Raw genomic sequence first — 17,843 nt, forward strand, 5'->3', positions numbered from 1 at the left:
AAATTAATAAAGCCTTATTCATTTAGATTTTTTTTTGTTTTGTTTTCATTTATAAAAAAATAAAATTAAGTTTACAAACATGTTTAGACAATGTTTTTCTATTTTCATTTTTTAGAAATTTGAGTTAAAAAAGAAAGAAAGAAGTGAAAACACTAATATGATATTTTCAAAATTTGCCAAAATTTTCTTAAAAAAAAAAAAGTGAAAACGGTTTTTAAAAAATTTAGAAACAAAAAGGAAAATAAAATGGCATAAATAAGGGACTCACAATATAAAAGAAACATAAAGGTTATAATTATAAAAGAAATATTAATATGAATAAAATATTATCTCATGAACTTTTTAAATCAAATATTATCTTTTAAATAGGGTATAAGTATTTTGTTCTATATATTAATGTCACATATAACAATAAATAAATAAATATATAATTCACAAAACAATATTATTATCTTTTATGATAATATATCTTATAGCATGACTTATTTATTATATAATATTTTAATTATACTTCTTTATATTATATTTTATACATACATATATATATATATATAAAAGCTTAAAATCAAACAAGATTTTAGATTTTATTTTATTTTTAAAAAAAATCACTTTTTTTTAATCAAATTCCTTTTTAAGAAAAAAAGAAACAAAAAATCAAAATTGTTTCCATGAAATGAAAATAGAAAATGAAAACTTTTTTTTTTTTAAAAAAAAAAAGAAAACATTTTCTTATTCAAATATAAGCTAAATTATTTTTATATGCTCGATCAACATAAGATTTTTAATTAATTTTAATTATATTTAATTTTCTTTTACATTTTGTGATAAATCAAATATAAAAAAATTATTTTCTTAATATTTTCCCCCTTTCTTAATATTTTTCAAAAATCAAATATAGTCTTAAAGTCACCTAAATCGCACGTAAGTACATATTGCAATGAATATCATTACATGTAAGTGCATCTTTTTAAATGAAAATTTCATAAAATAAAATCCTTATCATTAGAAATTAAAAACCACTAATATAATTTTTAAAATAAAAAGGATGAAATGCTTAATACAAAAGTTAGAAACACAGGTAAAAAAAATAAATGCTATATTATATTAAACACTTAAGAATAATGAAATATTTAATATAGAAATTAATTAAATAAAAAATAATATATTTATAAAATCCTTGCTATTAACAATTACTTGTACAATAAATAATATTATAAGGCATACAATAGCATATATTCATTTCAAAGAATATACAGTGATAATATTACATTTAAAAATATACAATTTTTAAATATTTTCTTAAAAAAAAATTTAATAATTAAATATTTTATAATTTGTAGCATAAGATTTACAATATTTTTAGTTGGTCATAGAAAAAATTTCTCACTCAACCTAAACCTCGTATAAGATTCACAAATAGTGATAGAATTATTAATTTTTAATAAAGAAAAATTTGTTACTTAATCTTGTAGCGGTTATATAGTGCCCATGAAAAAAGCCACCACAGCGATTGATAATCATCATGGGGGGAAAATGATAGAAAATTTTGAACTGCAGTCCACAATAAAAGCAAAAGTGAAGGTTTCGATAAGATAAGACGAACGACATTGACTTTGGAACAAACAAGGCCATACAGGAACGATGTGGGAATCGTCGTTAACAGACCATGCGAAGGTAAGCTGGTTGCTAATTTTGCACTCCATCTTCTTTCTTATATATATCCAAGCAGGCTTCATTCATTTCTATGTATCATTTTTTTTTTTTTTTATTCTGTTTAACTTTGGAAGAATACACATGCCCACTGTACATTATGGTACAACTAAAATGTTGGATACAAAATGCATGGTATGTAGTTGTTGCTAGGTTGAGCTTCATGCTTTGTATCAACCTCCAAAGGAGATTTCACTTTAACCTACCTGTCCACTTTTTGCGTACTTATCGATCTGAGTGATGTCAAGACTTTTCTCCATTCCACTTGCAATGAGAAACCTGAGAAAATTTAATAAATATTAGTCATCGAAGAGAGCAGTAGCTATATGAGATATGAAATGTGTGTCATGGGGCACAATGTCACAATATGGCATACTTCTCTCTGAGTACTCTTGCCATGGATTGGCAGCCACTAGGCACAGATGATTGTATGTTTACTGCAATATTTGGGTTGTGAATGCTCTGCCGAAGGTGTATCCAACCATGTTGTCCATGTTCTTTGTCTGAAACCTTAGCCCTGAATTTTTAGGAAGGAACAGGTTTCAGAACAAAATAATTCAAAAGGAAATAACACAGTATGATTTTCCATTTTGGTTCATATTTCACCTGTACATGTAAGCATCAATGGCAGCTGGCGTGTCGTTCAAATCCACGAGGCAGCCTTCACTTACCCAACAGTCTCCACAGGAATCCAATTCCCAACCCTCTAGCTTTCCTTCCTACAAGTAAATGAGTAGTTTGCTATCATGCCTAGAAGCCATACATGTCTTCCCAAATGTCATGTGTGTGGTTTAAAATGGATAAATACCTCGATGTAGTTTCGGAATGCTTCAATTGCTTCAGCACCTTTTGCCTTTGCATGTTTAGGCTCAGAGATGACGTTCATCCTCAGCTCAACGGATTCAAATGGTTCTTGTAGGTCTTCTATGAGACTCCCAATTCCTTCATATGATCCTGCAAGCTTCATGCGTACCATTTCTATGATGATTTTTACCACCATGTAAGCCCCTATAGAGTACAACATGGATTTCATTCACTCGACATTATAATGGGTCCCAATCACTGCCTCAAAGTTCCTGCCCAGAGAAAAAACAGATGACAAGGAAAAAGAGAAATGAAACTAACCATCATCGAGGAAATGATTCTCTTTAAGAGCACCATGGCCAGATGTTTCCATCATGAGATGTGCTTCAATGCCATCTTTATTAAGCTGAACTCCTTTATCAATGACATTCCTGTAGCCAACACGATACAAGCAATGATGACCCCCTCTGTTGGCGATGAATTGCGTGAGAGCCATGCTTGTGCGAGCATCGGTGACAATGGTGGATCCAGGGTGTTCCCTCAATACAATGGCAGCCATGAGTGCAATGAGCTTGTCACCATTGATGGGGTTCCCTGAACTATCCACCACACCACTGCGATCTACATCGGTATCAAAAACAATTCCAAGATCAGCATTGTTTTCGAGGACTGCAGCCTTTGTTAGGGCCATGGCAGTTTTGTCCTCAGGGTTGGGAATGTGGTTGGGGAACATTCCATCTGGGCTGAGGTTTAGGGAGCCAAAGGTGTCTGCACCAAGTTTATCTAACACGTCCCATGTGAAGAAGCCTCCTGATCCATTCCCAGAATTCACAATTATCTGCCAATTGGGTGACAAATAATAAAATTTCAATTAGTTGCCAAAAATCAACTCTGGATTTGTTAAATACTTAAAATTATCCATAGTCTACTCATCCATTTTAATAAGATTTTTATTTAATTTGTATCACACACATGTGAGTATCCTATTTGATAATAGGCGGAGACATGGTACAAAAAATTGATTTTCGATACCATAGTTTGACCCAAAAACTCGTAATAGAGCAAATGGGTCGTTTCAATCATATATGAACATAGCCCTTGGGCTGGATCGGCCCATCCGAGTGCAGTATGCTGCATGAGGCCCTGAATGATTGGGCCACTTGTTGAATCGATTAATCTGGTACATCATCATCGGGCCCAATTATAATTAACATAAAAGAGGCCCAATATTGGCCTATGGCTGCAGGGTTCGGGGCCTGAGTGGCCCATTTTAGATCCAATTGACAAGCCAAATTCTATGAACCAACAAATGGGCAGATAGCAGATCAGATCCATATCTTTCCACTTTCATTTTGGTCCTCAAAAATTTACAGGTGATAGCTGCACACACCCGTGAACATACCACAACCAAAGAAAATGAGAAAGCAAAAGAATAGAAGGAATAAAATGGAACCTGAAACCCTTTGAGTGGAGTGTCATAGTGCAAGGGATGGTTCACCCTCTCCTTGATGATGTCCCGGAGATGCTTCGCATAAGTGCTCATGAAATCAACTTTTGTTGGAGGAATGCTCAACGTGGTTGATACTTTTGTAAGCCTGTTGGCATATTTCCTGGCCGCCTTGTCACATATTGCCTCCACTTCCGGCGAGGTCAGCCCCCCTTTCCTAGTGAAGAATTTTAGGCCGTTTCGCGTGTAGGGTAAGTGAGATGCTGTCATCTGCACCACAAACATTCAATTGGTCTCATTTATAATCTTACATATGTACCCACCATTCTCTAACATTCCCATCTCTAGAATTTCCTTTTCATTATCCCTTTACACTCCCGCAAAAAGGAAGTAAAACCTAAGAAAGTTCTGAGTATCAAAATCTCTACGTCATGGGTTACAATTTCACCATTGAATTTTGGCATGAAGAAACTTCTTGAATAGATTTGTTGATTTGCATTTTATGTACTAAACCAAAAAAATAATTACTGTTGAGGTGGCTGCAAGTCAAGGAAAATCATTTCCAAAGGCAAATCCATGTGTGTTATTGAGTAGTTTTTTAAGTGACAAATTCTTAGTTGAATCTGTGGTGCCATGAACCTGAATATCATGCAACAACAAATTCATCAGCATGGCCTTGCACCATCAATACCAACACTAGAAAGTAAAAAACAATAGAGATTTCTGGATATTAATTACCATTATAGAAGCGTCATAGGCAAACGGAGGCAACAATGTACTCATGAAACAAGCGGGTGTGGTTGCAAGTCCCATATCGAACGCTAAACAACCAGCTCGAGCGAGACCTGAAAACACTGCTGCACTCAAAGATGCGCCAGAGATTCGAGGGTCACGCCCAAGAGACACCCTAACACCTTCAACTGGCACGCCTCCTTCACTCTCCAATCTATTCATTACCCACTCACCAAAACTCTCAGCAATTGCTTCCACAGCCGGTGGCGTGAGATCCACAGTTCGGCCCTTCTCACCCTCCACCGCAACCCCTCGAACATCTGAGCCATTTTGGAGCCTCCTAATCTTGTCTATCTCTTCATCCACCACAACTTCATTAAACTTTGCAGTGCTGGAAGATTTTACGTGAATAGCTTTAGTTAAACGCAATGAAAACGAAAAAGTAAGATTAGCTGTGAATGGCTTTGTGACTGGGGAGGATGGGAAGCCTTTTTTCCGGGCATTGCGTTGTAGAGGCAGCGAAAGTGTCGAAGTGGAAGACATTGATTTTGGTGGAGTTGGCGCGCCCTTGCAATTGGTTTGTTTGAAAACCTTTTGAGGAGAGGTCTGGCGAAGATAAGATTAGCGCAATGAACCGTAACCCTACAATTCAATATATCTATCCAGGAAGACAAAATATCTGTAGACAAACTGGCAAACGCTTAGATTTTTTGGTTGTTTTATCTGAGGGATTTATGTTGTCTTCACGTACATGAGCAGTTCACACAAGGGATAATAGTATATTCTGTGGGAATTTTTAACATTCAGGCTTCATGAAGAGGAGAAATTTCGGCATCTTTTTCTTCTTTCTTCAACGAACTCCTGTAATATGTCGCCAAACCGTAATCGTCCTATATCCTTTTCAATAGGGGGGACCAAACAAGTAACAGTGCCTATTTCTTCTTGAGTCACGTCTGTCTCGGTATTATTTCTCTACTTGGCTTCAGAAATCAAAACAAAAGTGATTCCATTTTTCATAATATTATTATCAAATTCACTTTTATCCTGAGTTTTACATACGATTTGAACCTAGGTGTATCTGCCGGCAATTTATATACTTGTAATGTGCATCTTGAACTTACCATCATGGGCTCTGCTGTTAATTGACTGACCATCAATGTGTTGTTCCATTGGCATGCAAGTTTATTGCCGTCAAACTTCAATCCGATATGTTTGTACAAATCTATTCCAATCTTGTTCTCTAAAATTTGTTACCTGACAAAAAAAACTCATTCAAATGGTAGATCATTTTTTATCGGTCTTGTGTTGTGATGAGGACTCAAAATTGACATTCCTAAGGATCCTTTGGAGCCTTTTAGAATGAATCTGAAACATAAAATTCTATCCCTTGCTTATGTTTATTGTTAAACCTTGGTATTTTGAGAGGACTAAGCAAAACGCTCGAGCAAACTAAGTAACACGTGTGAGCCACATCTTCAAGCCAAGGGCAAAACAATCAAGGGAGAACCCAATTACATGTATGCATCCTGCAGATTTCTTAAGCAATTTGGCACATGGAGCAAAAATGAGCACTGCAAACCCTGAAGAACAATCAAGCCAGTCATTCTCTGTAATTGAATGTCAATTTAATTTATTCTTTGTAATTAGCAACAGGATTACTCTCTGTGATTTGCAATAAGCATAACTCAGGTTTAGCTTTATAGTTATCATTCGATACATCCATACTTTCTGATGTATTAAATCATAATTGTTAGCACTGCAATTCAATCTGTTTATTTAGCTTTTGGAGTTTCTTCAATTTTTATTTCTCTTTCCAATTCCGCTGGTTTAGTTTTCTCCACGATCTTTAGTTTTCCATTTTTAAGTTTCCATCCTCTTCTTTAAAGCATTTAGCAGCCTGTCTTTAGCTAAGTATCTAAGCACCAAATAGGTGAGCGAAACTGAGATTCATCCATATCTCAGTCCAAGCTTCCATTGGGGTTCAGTGATCTGCAATGTTTGAGTGGGACTATACCACAGCAAATGCATGCTGCAAGGGTATGAGAGCCAAAAGTCAATTACTCTTAGGAGTATGTTGGTGCATAATTGAGATGGCTTCAACTCTAACTGAGGAAAGATTTTTTTGGTATAGATTGGGCAATGATCCTTAGGCCAAAAGCAACTGGATCATTGTTTGGTATCTCGCTTAATCTCAGGCCAAAAGCATCTGATTAAGGAGGAGGATTTGAACTAAGAATGGTCATTTCTACTCTTAATACCTGCTTTCCTTACTGTTTTTCATGGATTTGAACTTTTTGTTTTATCCATCGATTCAACCAATTCTGAGATAACTAAGCACTATCAGCACCACCCCCAATTCTCTCATCTCCTCATTTCTAATATCTAAAATTCTTGGATCCCTGGGTGACGGGTAATTTGAGGGTCTTGAGCTAGGAACTTGACATCACTAGTGCATCATCAGTACAATCCTAGATCCATTTGAATACCACCACAGCACAAGCATGTTGCTCCTCTGTTTATAATCTTTCCAAAATTAAGTTCATATTCCTCCAGCCGAAGAAGCATCCCTGCTTTATTTCTAGTTTAATTTGATATTTATCAACCAGAAAAATTTAGTTGAATAAGCTTTTCTCACCAAAGAATGGTCATTTCATTCAGTATTCTCAGCTTTTCATTTATTTTCATCCATCATCTTAGAGGGTTCAGATATAAGTACTGGCATACAGTGACACAGATATTTGTGAACAAATTAGTGATCAAATTAAGAATAACTTAATATATAATCTTAATGGGATGGATGGCAGAAGCAGTTTTCATCATTTTTACTAGATGATAGGACCAAGATAACCAGACAGCACTGGTGAGTGTCAATACACAGGTTCGAGAAAGGAGAACATGGAGCCATGCATCACAAATAAACCAGTAAACTGATTTGCCACTTTATTCTACTCGAGATAATTATGGAATGGCAACACTAAAGGCCGGAAGACATGAAACTCAGCCAAGCTAAATGACTTGCTTGCACTAGAAATACCAGACTTGACCACAAATAGTCTTTTTCATGGGGAGGAACTTTTCACATTAGCTCAATTTTTTCTTGGCAATGAACAATCCCCACCTCTGCTCACCCATTGAGCTCCTTACCAGCTTTGATTTCCATCCACCAACTATATCTTTGTAGTCCTCCTGAGAAGGAATTAAAATATAAATATCAATATTGAAAAGAACTTCAGAAAGAGGCTGTGACAATTAAACAAGAAAAGTGAGAAGTAAAGAACCCACTTCAGAAAAGTCGCTAATGAATTTGTCTTTTTCCTTCTCAATAGAATCCATTTCCTTTTGCAATACTTCGATGAACTGAAAAACATGTAGAGGCAACTTCCATTAACTTGTAAAAACTGAATGCTAAAGTAATCGATAAAAACCATGTGAACAAAAATGTAACTTCATTTCAACCTGATCTGTTCGGTCCTCTGCAATGACCTCATCAAAACCAGCATCTTTAAGCATCTGTCATTGATTCATGGGGTAGTGGGTTTGATTATGCTTGCAGAATTAAAACAAAAGCTTAATGTTTAAAGTTCAGATGTGACTATTACCTGTCCATATGCCTCTACATCATGCAAATCATATCCTCTCTGTCCAATATATGCTTCAAATTCAGGTGATGGAGGTCCTGATCTTTTGCAGTAATCACTAATTAGAACTTTTCCTCCAGGCTTCAACCACTTGAAGAAAGATCTAAATAATGCAGGTTTGTCCTGAAAGTTTCACAGTTTCTATCAAGTGGCAGGATATGAAGAAAAAGAGAAGGGAAAGAACAATCATTGCAACTTCAAGCCGAAACCGTGACTAGCACTCAGAAGTTGGACCATGTTCCATCTGGGGCCTTGGGTTCAAATGACACTTAGGCAAAGAACCAAGCTAACACCTCATCATGTTGACAAGGTATATTAAGCTGATTGTGAAGTAGCAACAACAGAGAAAAGAACAGAATGTGCACAAAATTAACAAGACCCTTTATAGTTGTTCACAGAACAGCCTTAATCGTGAAATTCGGATAAAGAAATAGGAATGATTACTTGTATGTGAAGAATAGTGTCACGACTGTAGATCACATCAAATGTACTATCAGGATATGTTTTCTTGGTGCAATCTGCAACCTCAAATTCAACCAAGCGATTGCGTCCAATGGCACGATCAAGGGCAATGGAAATCATGTTTATTGACAGATCAATGCCAACAACTTCAACATTAAAGTCCTCAGCCATGTAGAAGTCACCTCCGCCAATGCCACAACCTACGTCCAGGACTTTCTGGCCGGGCTTAAGCTCCAACTTAGCCACAAATTCCTTTGTTGTTTCTGATCAAATTCGGGATTTTCTCAGTGCAAGAATTGGTAATTGGAATTTATTATAGTTAATTAAACGAATAATTTCTCATGAATGGCAATTTGTGCTTAGGAATAGAAACTAGAAAACACAAAATTTTGAGGCGCTTTTCAAAATCAGCATCAAGGATGAATTCCTCATGCCCAATTTGGTTGAGATGGAGCTCATATTAATGTACGAGCCATCAAGTAAAGTAAAATAAGTCACTTTGCTGAAGTTAGAGAAAACTTGGTTAGTAGCCATACCAAGTCCCCCAGTGCTTACAAAACCTTCACCAAAGATGCGCTCATATCGTAAGATGCCCCTGCACTTATACTGCACATTATCCAGGAAACGTTGAAATCCCTTGTCATCCTGTGAATTAACATTTTTCCATAGCCAATAGATCTGCAAAGTGTGGTTAGAAAAAAGCATTAGCATTTCAATTGATGAGTGCTACTTCTATTATTAGGAGAAAAAAAAAAAAAAAAAAAAACTTGAGCTGAACAGCAGTCGATTGTCATACATGAGGCCCAACGCATTTGAAGGTCACAAGCGACAGTTCAAAGGAGTTCCCAAAATCATCACACGTACAGCATTCCTTAAATACCTGCATTACAACTCAAAATAGAAATATGAAGTAAGAAAAACATTTACATATTTAAGCCCTTCAATATGGATGCTTTTATGTACAAATTCCTTAAACAATAATCTTTCTCTTGTTATAGTGTAGGAATCACAAAAATGGACTACATGTAGTAAGATGAAAGTCTAACCTTTGTATAAAATCTTGGTTCACGATAGTGTGTGGGGTTGTTTTTGCTTTGAAAATCACCCGATTGATGAAAAGAAGACTCTCTAAGGAAGAGAAAACCACCAACTTTCAACCATTTAACCATCCTTTCAGCCAGATTCTCAACCTGCTAGTCCATAAAAGAACAGAGACAGAGCTCTGAATTAATAAACGTAAACTAATTCTGCAAAACTGTTGTTCAAGCAATCATGTTCCACATCTTATTGCCCTGGAAAAAGCATTGCTATTACCTCTTTATCTGAGAGATGTGTTAGTAGGCAATTTAAGAAAATCAAGTCCACAGAACCTGGTGAAATATCCAGGTTAGGAGAAGTAACATCAGCACACATGAACGTGACATTGTTGAAGTGCCCATTGAGGAACTCATTCTGCAAAGTTTCCATGGTATGGATGAGATTCATATATATTTTATGTGTCTATGAATTTGGGAGGATGAGAATAAAAATTTACCTTAGGGATCTTGCTCTCAGTAAAATCAATAACAAGAACTTGAGCAGCCTGCTTGGCTAATTCATCTGTGAAATGCCCAATCCCTTTCCCTATCTCCACAACATGTTTTCCCTCAAGAGGCGGAAGGAGAGAGAGTAACTGTGGAAGATCAAATTTGTATTGAAATAAATGAGAAACTGTCATAAGAGATGACAATGGACGAGGATCAAATGTGGTTCATGACCCACTTCTTATTTCTTGGAATCGTCTTCTTTTCTTTTCACTAATTGGTGAGGTTGGCTTTGGCTTTCCATCAAAAAGCAAATTATTGACAGTGAATGGAGGGTTTTCCTTTACCAAAAATTGGAGGGTGGTGACTTTTCTCACCTCAGCCATTTCTTCTTTCTGGAGATGAGATGCTTTTGAATCAAGCATCCTAGCTTCAACGGTCACTTGTCCAGACTGTTCCATCCAGTGGCTCTTTTGAAGGTCAACTTCTTACCTATAACTATAAAACCAAATCCAAATGAAAATGTTAAACAAAGAATGATGAATAGTAACAATGAATGCAAAGATGAGTCAGAAATCTCAACTTGGGCAGCTAATGTTGGTTTTTTTCCGCTTCTACTACTTAAGTTTTATGTATTCATCTACAGAAATTCAAAATAAATTCCTGCCCTTGACTGAAAAACGACCTGCTTGAATCACAATAGCCACAGAAACCTCCCTATGACTGATCTCCACAGCATAACCAGAGCTTGTGAGTATGAATAGTTATACTTTTATATGAAAATGCTGCTGGTCAGTGCATCTCCATAGCCTACTACCATCATCAATCAATTTTTCTTACTGGCTTTTCTGAAATAAATAAATAAAACCAGCAGGGGATTGTTGCAGAACCCGAATCTTGAGAAGAGGCCAAGTAAGGCTGAGGAGTGACCAGCAAGTACTGCTTTATTTCACATGCATTTGGACTGGCCCTTGCTCTTTCGTTTCACATGCAGTCTATAATAAAACACTAACCAATAAATAAACGAAAACCACTGCATATTGTATATAAGAGCGTGCACCACATTTTCATAATTGATGATATTTTAGTGAAAATGTGTCCCTTGAGATTGATGAAGAGATTCATGGTTAGTGATATTTGAATACAAAAATATGCCCTTGAAGATCAAAGTAGGGGATCGGATGAGAGACCTTCATTTTTGAAGGAAAAAATGACCATTGCAAATTTGTTTGATGTGTTACCTATAAAAATTTCAAAACATGATTTTAGAAAATACTTAATCATAAAGCACTTTTAGGTAAGAATGTGTGGTAAAAATCTATGAAGTGATTTCAACATATTAAAAGTATCCCTTTGTTCTATTTTGAATTTTCTTCTATTTTTTCTTTGCTATAAATATAGATTTTTAACCTTTTTTTTTCATTTGTATAGCTTTTCGAAAAAACATTTATACCTAAAGTGCTTTTGTTGTTTTAGAATAAACACAAAAGTGCTTTTTAACAAGAATATTACTGATACTCTAAATGATATAACATTGATATTTAAGAATAACAACGGATGAGAAGGATGTAACTACATTGCAAGCTTTCCCTCGCTATAAGAATCATCCTATTTCTATCTTTCATATTCATTTCAAGAACCCCCTGATGGCACCAACATGTAATGGTCTCTCATCTTCTTCAATCACTAGTAATATTCTATTTGTAGCTCCAGGCATCGGAACCAAATAATTTCACCTTGGCCCACCAAAGAATCATTCCATGTCTATCTTTGGCTTTTATTTCAAGAAACTCCCATGTAAAACAGACAAGCACTGGCCCCCCATATTTCTTCGTCAATGACTATTGATATCCTATTAATAGCTTCCGAAATTGAAGCAAAAATGATTCCATTTTTGGGCCCCACGAAGGATGATGATATTTTTACTTTTTCATTTTTATTTTCAAGGGCCTCCGGTCTCCCACCCAAGAGTAATGGTCCTTATTTCTTCTTGAATCCCCAATGATATTTCTAGACCACCGTTTTCTCAAATTTCGTTACTCTTGGTAAAAAGAAATATTTTGTAGCTTTTTATTGATGATTTTTTCAAGATAGACATATATTTATTGACTGTGATAAAGAATTTGAAAAAATCAAAATATTTAAAGTTGAGGTTGATATTCCACTTGTTAAAAAGACTAAAGTTTTGAGGAGTGATTGTCAAGGAAAATATCTACCTAATGAGTTTAAAGAATTTCTTAAAATTCATTGAATTAGACATGAAATCACATCTCCATATTCTCCTCAATAGAACACGACCTTGTAGAGAGGAAAAATAGTTCTTGAAGTGAAATAATGAATTCTCTTCTCATAAGTTCTAGTCTTCCTAGTAATCTTTGAGGAGAAACTTCGCTATTTGCCTGTTATATTCTTAGTAGAATACCATACAAAAAATCTAGTACAACTTCTTATTAGTTATGGTTTAATAAAAAGCCTAATATAGGTTATTTTAATGCATGGAGTTGCCTTTCTCATATGAGAACACATGATATTAAAATATCCAAGTTAGGTCCAAAAAACCTATAAATGTGCTTTCATTGGTTGTTGTTAAAAAAATTTAAAAAAATAAATAAAACATAAGATATATTTTTATAAAATGAATGGATACAATTAAAAAAATTTCAGCATATACATGCTAAACAAAAAGTTATTGGCACAAGGAATATTGAATATTCGTTTGAACCATATTTTTATTCTTGTTGAAAAAGATAGAAATGAAACTAGAAAGGAAATCAAATATATAGAGTGTCATGATTTTCTATTTTAGTAGTAGGTAATTCAAATAGCTATCAAGAAGCAATGCCTTCTTTAGATGCTTCTTCGTGGAAAGAAGCAATTGAAGATGAATGAGATTCCATTATTTCTAATGGAACATGGAAACTAGCTTATCCTCCTTGATGGTCAAAGCCAATAAGTTGTAGGTGAGTATTTAAAAGAATAGCGGTGGTGCTATAAATAGAAAGAAAGTCATTCTAGTTGCCAAAGATTTTAACGAGAGAGATTTTGATGCATATGTTCCTATTGTATGAATTAGTATAATTTGATTACTTATATCTCTTGTTTATATTAATCATTTAGTGATTCATCAAAAAGATGATAAAATAGTCTTTTTTGAATGGAGATTGAGATGAAAATTTTCTTATAGAGCAACTAAAAGGATTTATACAATTAGATAATTAAGAGAACAGAGTATATAAAATTATTAAATCTATGTATGGCCCGAAGCAAGCTCTTAAGACAATGGCATTAGAAATTTGACAAGGTGATTTTGTCAAATGGTTTTCATATAAATAACACAAATAAGTATATCTATAGAAAGTTTGATGAAATCAATGGTATTATTATATGTTCATATGTAAATAACATACTTATATTTGGAACCAACCTAGAATATGTGATGGAGACTAAAAATTTTCTTTCAACTAGTTTTGAATTATAGATATGCATGATATGATATTAAGCATTGAAATCAAAAGAAATAATAATATGTTAGCACAAACACAATTGCATTATATAGAAAAAGTGTTAAAGACATTTGGTCATTTTGGTCTAAAATCAATCCCAACATCTTTTGATTCAAACAAAAGGTTAGTAAGGCATACTAGTAGACATAAATCACTTTAGAGTATGCCAAGATTATTGAAAGTCTTATGTAGATCATGCACTAAGCAGCCAAATGTTGCATTAATAACTATATAGCAATTGGGATGGTTAGTCAGAACATCTTTGATAAACTTACTTAAAATGAGTATAGAAGTAAGGCCGCTTCTTAATAGATTGAAACCTACTTAACAACATTCATGAAAACTAGGATAAAGACCATAGATGTACGAGCTTTTAAGAACTTCAAAAAACATGAAATTAAATTTGTATTCAAATGTACTCAACTAGTTGTATAAGATCCTTGGTTCATAGTAACTCACAAAATAAAATGTCCGTTGGTGAATCATGAGAAAAGGCCCAAGTATAAGGGAATCTTTGGCTTCAAACATGGAAGTAACATTATTTCATAAAACGTATTAAAAAAAAAAAGAATAAATAATATGTTTTTTTTAATATAATATAAAATAAAAACCCCAAATCCACAAAAATAGATAAATTACAAAAATATAAAAAATATTTATTTATAAATAATTAAAACAAAAAAGAGAAGACAAAAATAGAAACTAACTAGGTAATGAAGTGAATACCAATGATAATCCATTTAATTCCCAATCCTCGGATCAATGGGTCCCTCTCATAGTTTGGTGATATCCTTACAAAGAAAATATAGTAAGAGAAATTTATAAGAAAGAGTAAATATTTTTCCTAATAAAATAATAATACTCCATCAACTTAATTATTAAACACACCAAGGGAAAACATAAAAAAAATATATATAAAAAGGAAAATGCAAAGAACATATATCTTTTATAATGATAAGAAAGTCTTTATAAAAAATATATGATAGGAAAAAATTGAAAGTAAAAAATTCATGTAGTTTTTTTACTAATAAAAAAGTCTTTAGAAAAGAATATATAGAAAGGGGAAATGGTAAGTATATATTATATATAAAAAAATTAATTACTTAATTTTTAAAGATACAAAATAATACAAATTATTGACCAAGAATATATCCAAAAATAATAAATTATTTGATATATTGATTAAGAGCATTTTTTATATACAAAAAATTGTAAAAGGAATAATTCATTGAAGAAATATGAAAGAGAAACTTTAGACTTTAAAAAAGATAATTAAACATTTAAAGTAGTTAATAAATTATTTACAATTATTCATAAAAATAAAAATATACATATGGAAATATGGAAATAGAAGAATAAGTAAATAAATTATTTAGAATTCCATATAAAAAGAAATAATATATTGAAAATTGTAAAATAGTGTTTAAGCAATATGAAAAGAGAATGTTTTAAAGAAATAAATACTATAAGAAACATATTTGGAATTTTTAATATTTAATTATTTATGTTTTCTTTCCCAATTTTCAAGAGGGCTTATGACATTCTCTAGTCAGAGTAAAAAAAAAGGAATAATGCATCCATTCATGGAATGTTAATATAGATTTCTCAATTTAATGCTGAAAATTCACAAACCAAACTCTTCATCAAATTAATAAAAAATGAAATTTATCTTAAATATTATTAAATAAATTTTCAGACAGGAAATACCTATTGGTTAGTTTCCTTTAACTTGCACCCTTGATTAGGGTGATAATGGATCAATGTTAACAATAAAATCTTATTAGAACAATCTATTGGTAATTTTGGTAACTTTCGGTTACAAGATAAATGTGTGGGTAAATTTACACTTTAAGTTTTCGGGTTTAAGGTATGAAATGACCGTCATACCTTTGGACTGGGTCTTGAGACGTGACATTGTAGGTATCGACTGATGAGAATTATGAGATCATTACAGAAGGAGGATATTAGGTTAACAGCAAACCAAAAATACATATAACATGGTAGTTCCTGTAACTTCATATTACAAGAGAACTGGGGCCACTGCCCAATTGCCTATGTTGCATACAACTACGATACATAGGTCCAAAGCTTATTTATGAGTTACCAACCGATACTGTAATACCTCACTCAAAACAGTCCCCTGCAGCCTGGAATATTAATCCATTCAATTTGGACCTCTACCTCCCCACATTCTACATTTCTCAGCCTGAGAAGCATGTCTTGCCGGATTTTTCCATTGTCCCAAACACAGCAGCTCTCATCAGCTAGGCAGTTCGTCCGGCTCGGCTGAACTCTGGAGATAACCGTCCCAGTGGGAAGGTTTTCCAGGCCCATTTTCAGGCACTCCACATATGGTTTGATGTCTATCTCTGCGTCCCCCATTTTGTCGTCTAAGGTGAATGTGTCGCTGTCATACACTACCTGCAAAGTAGAATTCTCCTCAATTCTATTGCTGTTTTTCTTGTCTGAATCAGACACGCTCTAAATGAAGTTGCAAAGGAAAACATTCTTTGAACATTCTTCAAATTCCTTACTAGATTGATTGGAACGTCGGTGTCGGCAATAGAGAGAGTCAATTCCTCGTTCCACTCAGGATTGCAATTGTCTTTAACCACGCGGGTCTTCAATTTCTGCATCAATTCATGTATCATCAAAGGAAATTCAAGCAACCAAGGGAATGAATTCCCTACCATGCGCTAGCTTGACATGAAAGCTATTAAGAACTAGAACCAGGTCCCAGTTCATTATTCGCCTTTGGGAAAAGGGCCCCAACTCATATTAACATTCAAATAAGCAATTCAGTTGCAGAAGTTAAATTGGGGCAAAGGGAGAAATCATAATAATGGATACAAGAAGAAATTCGGCACCATGATCTTCACACGAAAATGAAACAAAATGACTTTTCTCTTGTGCTGAATTTTCATTCTCGGATGATGAATCCTCGTTGAGAATCGCACATACAATTAATGATCTAAATACGATCACCAGGGAACCGCCCAGAAAGAAACATGAATAAATTTTCCTACGAATCAATCAGCCCCTCAAACAAAACATAAATGAAAAATAATTAAATAAATAAAGAAAATCTAAGCAGCCCTAAATCAAAGATTTATGATAAAGAGAAAGAATTAGAGGAAGAAGGGAGAAGACAGGCCTGTTCACCCATGGTGACGGCAACATAAGGATCGCTGCTACGGGCATCGCGAACAGCTAGATTAATTCCTCTGCGCACTCGAAGCCTGAGAAGACCCAACAAATTCTCCATTTCCCTCTTCCTTTCTCTTCGACCTAATCTCTATATGAGGCCAGGCTTTTCATATGCGTAAAAGGAAATGACTCATACTTGACACCATATCCTTACGCGAGAATTTAATGCGAGGGCCCCATCAAACGAATCTTTGTACACTTGTCAGTTCAATACTTATTCTGACTCATATATTATTTCTCCCCCACAAGTCCATTCAGTCTTTACTTCTCAGTCTGCTCTACGGTCCATATTTCTTTTCTTTTCTAATCAGTCATGTGAAGTGTGAACATCCGACTGCTTTTCTTTTTGATACCAATTATTAGATGATTGTTAAAGTTTATGGGATTAAGGTTAAGGTTGGGACGATCACATGAAACACGCCCTATACTTATCGGTTGTCACATTATGTTAGTATACAAGTGAGATTGATATCTAAATCATATTGTTTTTTTGTTTTTTTGCTGAAAAATATAACAGTAGAGAACACTCGTCACTAGACATTACTTTTCAATTTTTTTTAAGGTTATGTTTAACTCTCGAAAAATATTAGAAAAAAAAAATATTAAAAAATAATTTTTTTATATTATATTTTAATATAGAAAATATAAAAAAAAGTTAAATATAATTAAAATTTATTACATTTTAAATTATTTAATCTTCATCATATAAAAATAAATAAAATGAGTATAAAAAAACATATAAAAATAATTTATTAAATTTAAACCTATTTTTTATTTTTATTCATTTGTTCTTTTTTTCTATTTTTCCTCTCTATTT

At 33.7% G+C, this 17,843-nt stretch overlaps 3 protein-coding genes across 4 annotated transcripts; all 3 read right to left on the minus strand.

Moving 5' to 3' along the window:
• Positions 1-1,564: 1,564 nt before the first annotated feature.
• LOC100243950 (phosphoglucomutase-like) lies at positions 1,565-5,333 on the minus strand. The gene is made up of 7 exons (XM_002280875.4): positions 4,700-5,333; positions 3,968-4,231; positions 2,836-3,352; positions 2,519-2,718; positions 2,317-2,429; positions 2,087-2,227; positions 1,565-1,989 (listed from the first exon to the last, which is right to left on the minus strand). The coding sequence occupies exons 1-7, from the start codon at positions 5,234-5,236 to the stop codon at positions 1,908-1,910; spliced, it is 1,854 nt and encodes a 617-aa protein (XP_002280911.1). The 5' UTR covers positions 5,237-5,333; the 3' UTR covers positions 1,565-1,907.
• A 2,140-nt stretch (positions 5,334-7,473) lies between these two features.
• On the minus strand, positions 7,474-11,315 carry LOC100266279 (phosphomethylethanolamine N-methyltransferase). 2 transcript variants are annotated; one of them, XM_010657226.3, is made up of 12 exons: positions 11,002-11,315; positions 10,694-10,814; positions 10,328-10,465; positions 10,108-10,245; positions 9,840-9,983; positions 9,590-9,673; positions 9,330-9,471; positions 8,776-9,056; positions 8,293-8,454; positions 8,150-8,203; positions 7,976-8,050; positions 7,474-7,879 (listed from the first exon to the last, which is right to left on the minus strand). In XM_010657226.3, exons 2-12 carry the CDS (start codon positions 10,775-10,777, stop codon positions 7,775-7,777), a joined length of 1,407 nt encoding a protein of 468 aa, XP_010655528.1. In that variant the 5' UTR covers positions 10,778-10,814; positions 11,002-11,315; the 3' UTR covers positions 7,474-7,774. The 2 variants fall into 2 exon arrangements, with proteins under 2 accessions (XP_010655528.1, XP_010655490.1); XM_010657188.3 differs by having other exon boundaries at positions 10,900-11,315.
• A 4,468-nt stretch (positions 11,316-15,783) lies between these two features.
• On the minus strand, positions 15,784-17,296 carry LOC100252560 (probable ADP-ribosylation factor GTPase-activating protein AGD13-like). Its single transcript, XM_002284596.4, has 3 exons — positions 16,974-17,296; positions 16,354-16,449; positions 15,784-16,240 (listed from the first exon to the last, which is right to left on the minus strand). The coding sequence occupies exons 1-3, from the start codon at positions 17,082-17,084 to the stop codon at positions 15,947-15,949; spliced, it is 501 nt and encodes a 166-aa protein (XP_002284632.1). The 5' UTR covers positions 17,085-17,296; the 3' UTR covers positions 15,784-15,946.
• Between the last annotated feature and the right edge of the window lie 547 nt (positions 17,297-17,843).

This window comes from Vitis vinifera, chromosome 1 (assembly GCF_030704535.1).
Source record: "Vitis vinifera cultivar Pinot Noir 40024 chromosome 1, ASM3070453v1".
Classification (NCBI taxonomy): Eukaryota; Viridiplantae; Streptophyta; class Magnoliopsida; order Vitales; family Vitaceae; genus Vitis; species Vitis vinifera.

Bases quoted from the DNA above. Each gene is read 5' to 3' on its own strand.
- LOC100252560 (XM_002284596.4), bottom strand. From the start codon at position 17,084: ATGGAGAATTTGTTGGGTCTTCTCAGGCTTCGAGTGCGCAGAGGAATT. The intron at 16,450-16,973 runs GCCTGTCTTCTC...GAATTGATGCAG, and splicing joins CCGTCACCATGGGTGAACAG to AAATTGAAGACCCGCGTGGT. The intron at 16,241-16,353 runs GTAAGGAATTTG...TCTACTTTGCAG, and splicing joins CCGACGTTCCAATCAATCTA to GTAGTGTATGACAGCGACAC.
- LOC100266279 (XM_010657226.3), bottom strand. From the start codon at position 10,777: ATGGAACAGTCTGGACAAGTGACCGTTGAAGCTAGGATGCTTGATTCA. The intron at 10,466-10,693 runs GTGAGAAAAGTC...GATCTTCCACAG, and splicing joins AGAAAGAAGAAATGGCTGAG to TTACTCTCTCTCCTTCCGCC. The intron at 8,204-8,292 runs GTAATAGTCACA...AATCAATGACAG, and splicing joins ATGTAGAGGCATATGGACAG to ATGCTTAAAGATGCTGGTTT.
- LOC100243950 (XM_002280875.4), bottom strand. From the start codon at position 5,236: ATGTCTTCCACTTCGACACTTTCGCTGCCTCTACAACGCAATGCCCGG. The intron at 4,232-4,699 runs GTAATTAATATC...TTTGTGGTGCAG, and splicing joins CCTATGACGCTTCTATAATG to ATGACAGCATCTCACTTACC. The intron at 2,228-2,316 runs GTGAAATATGAA...CTAAAAATTCAG, and splicing joins ATTGATGCTTACATGTACAG to GGCTAAGGTTTCAGACAAAG.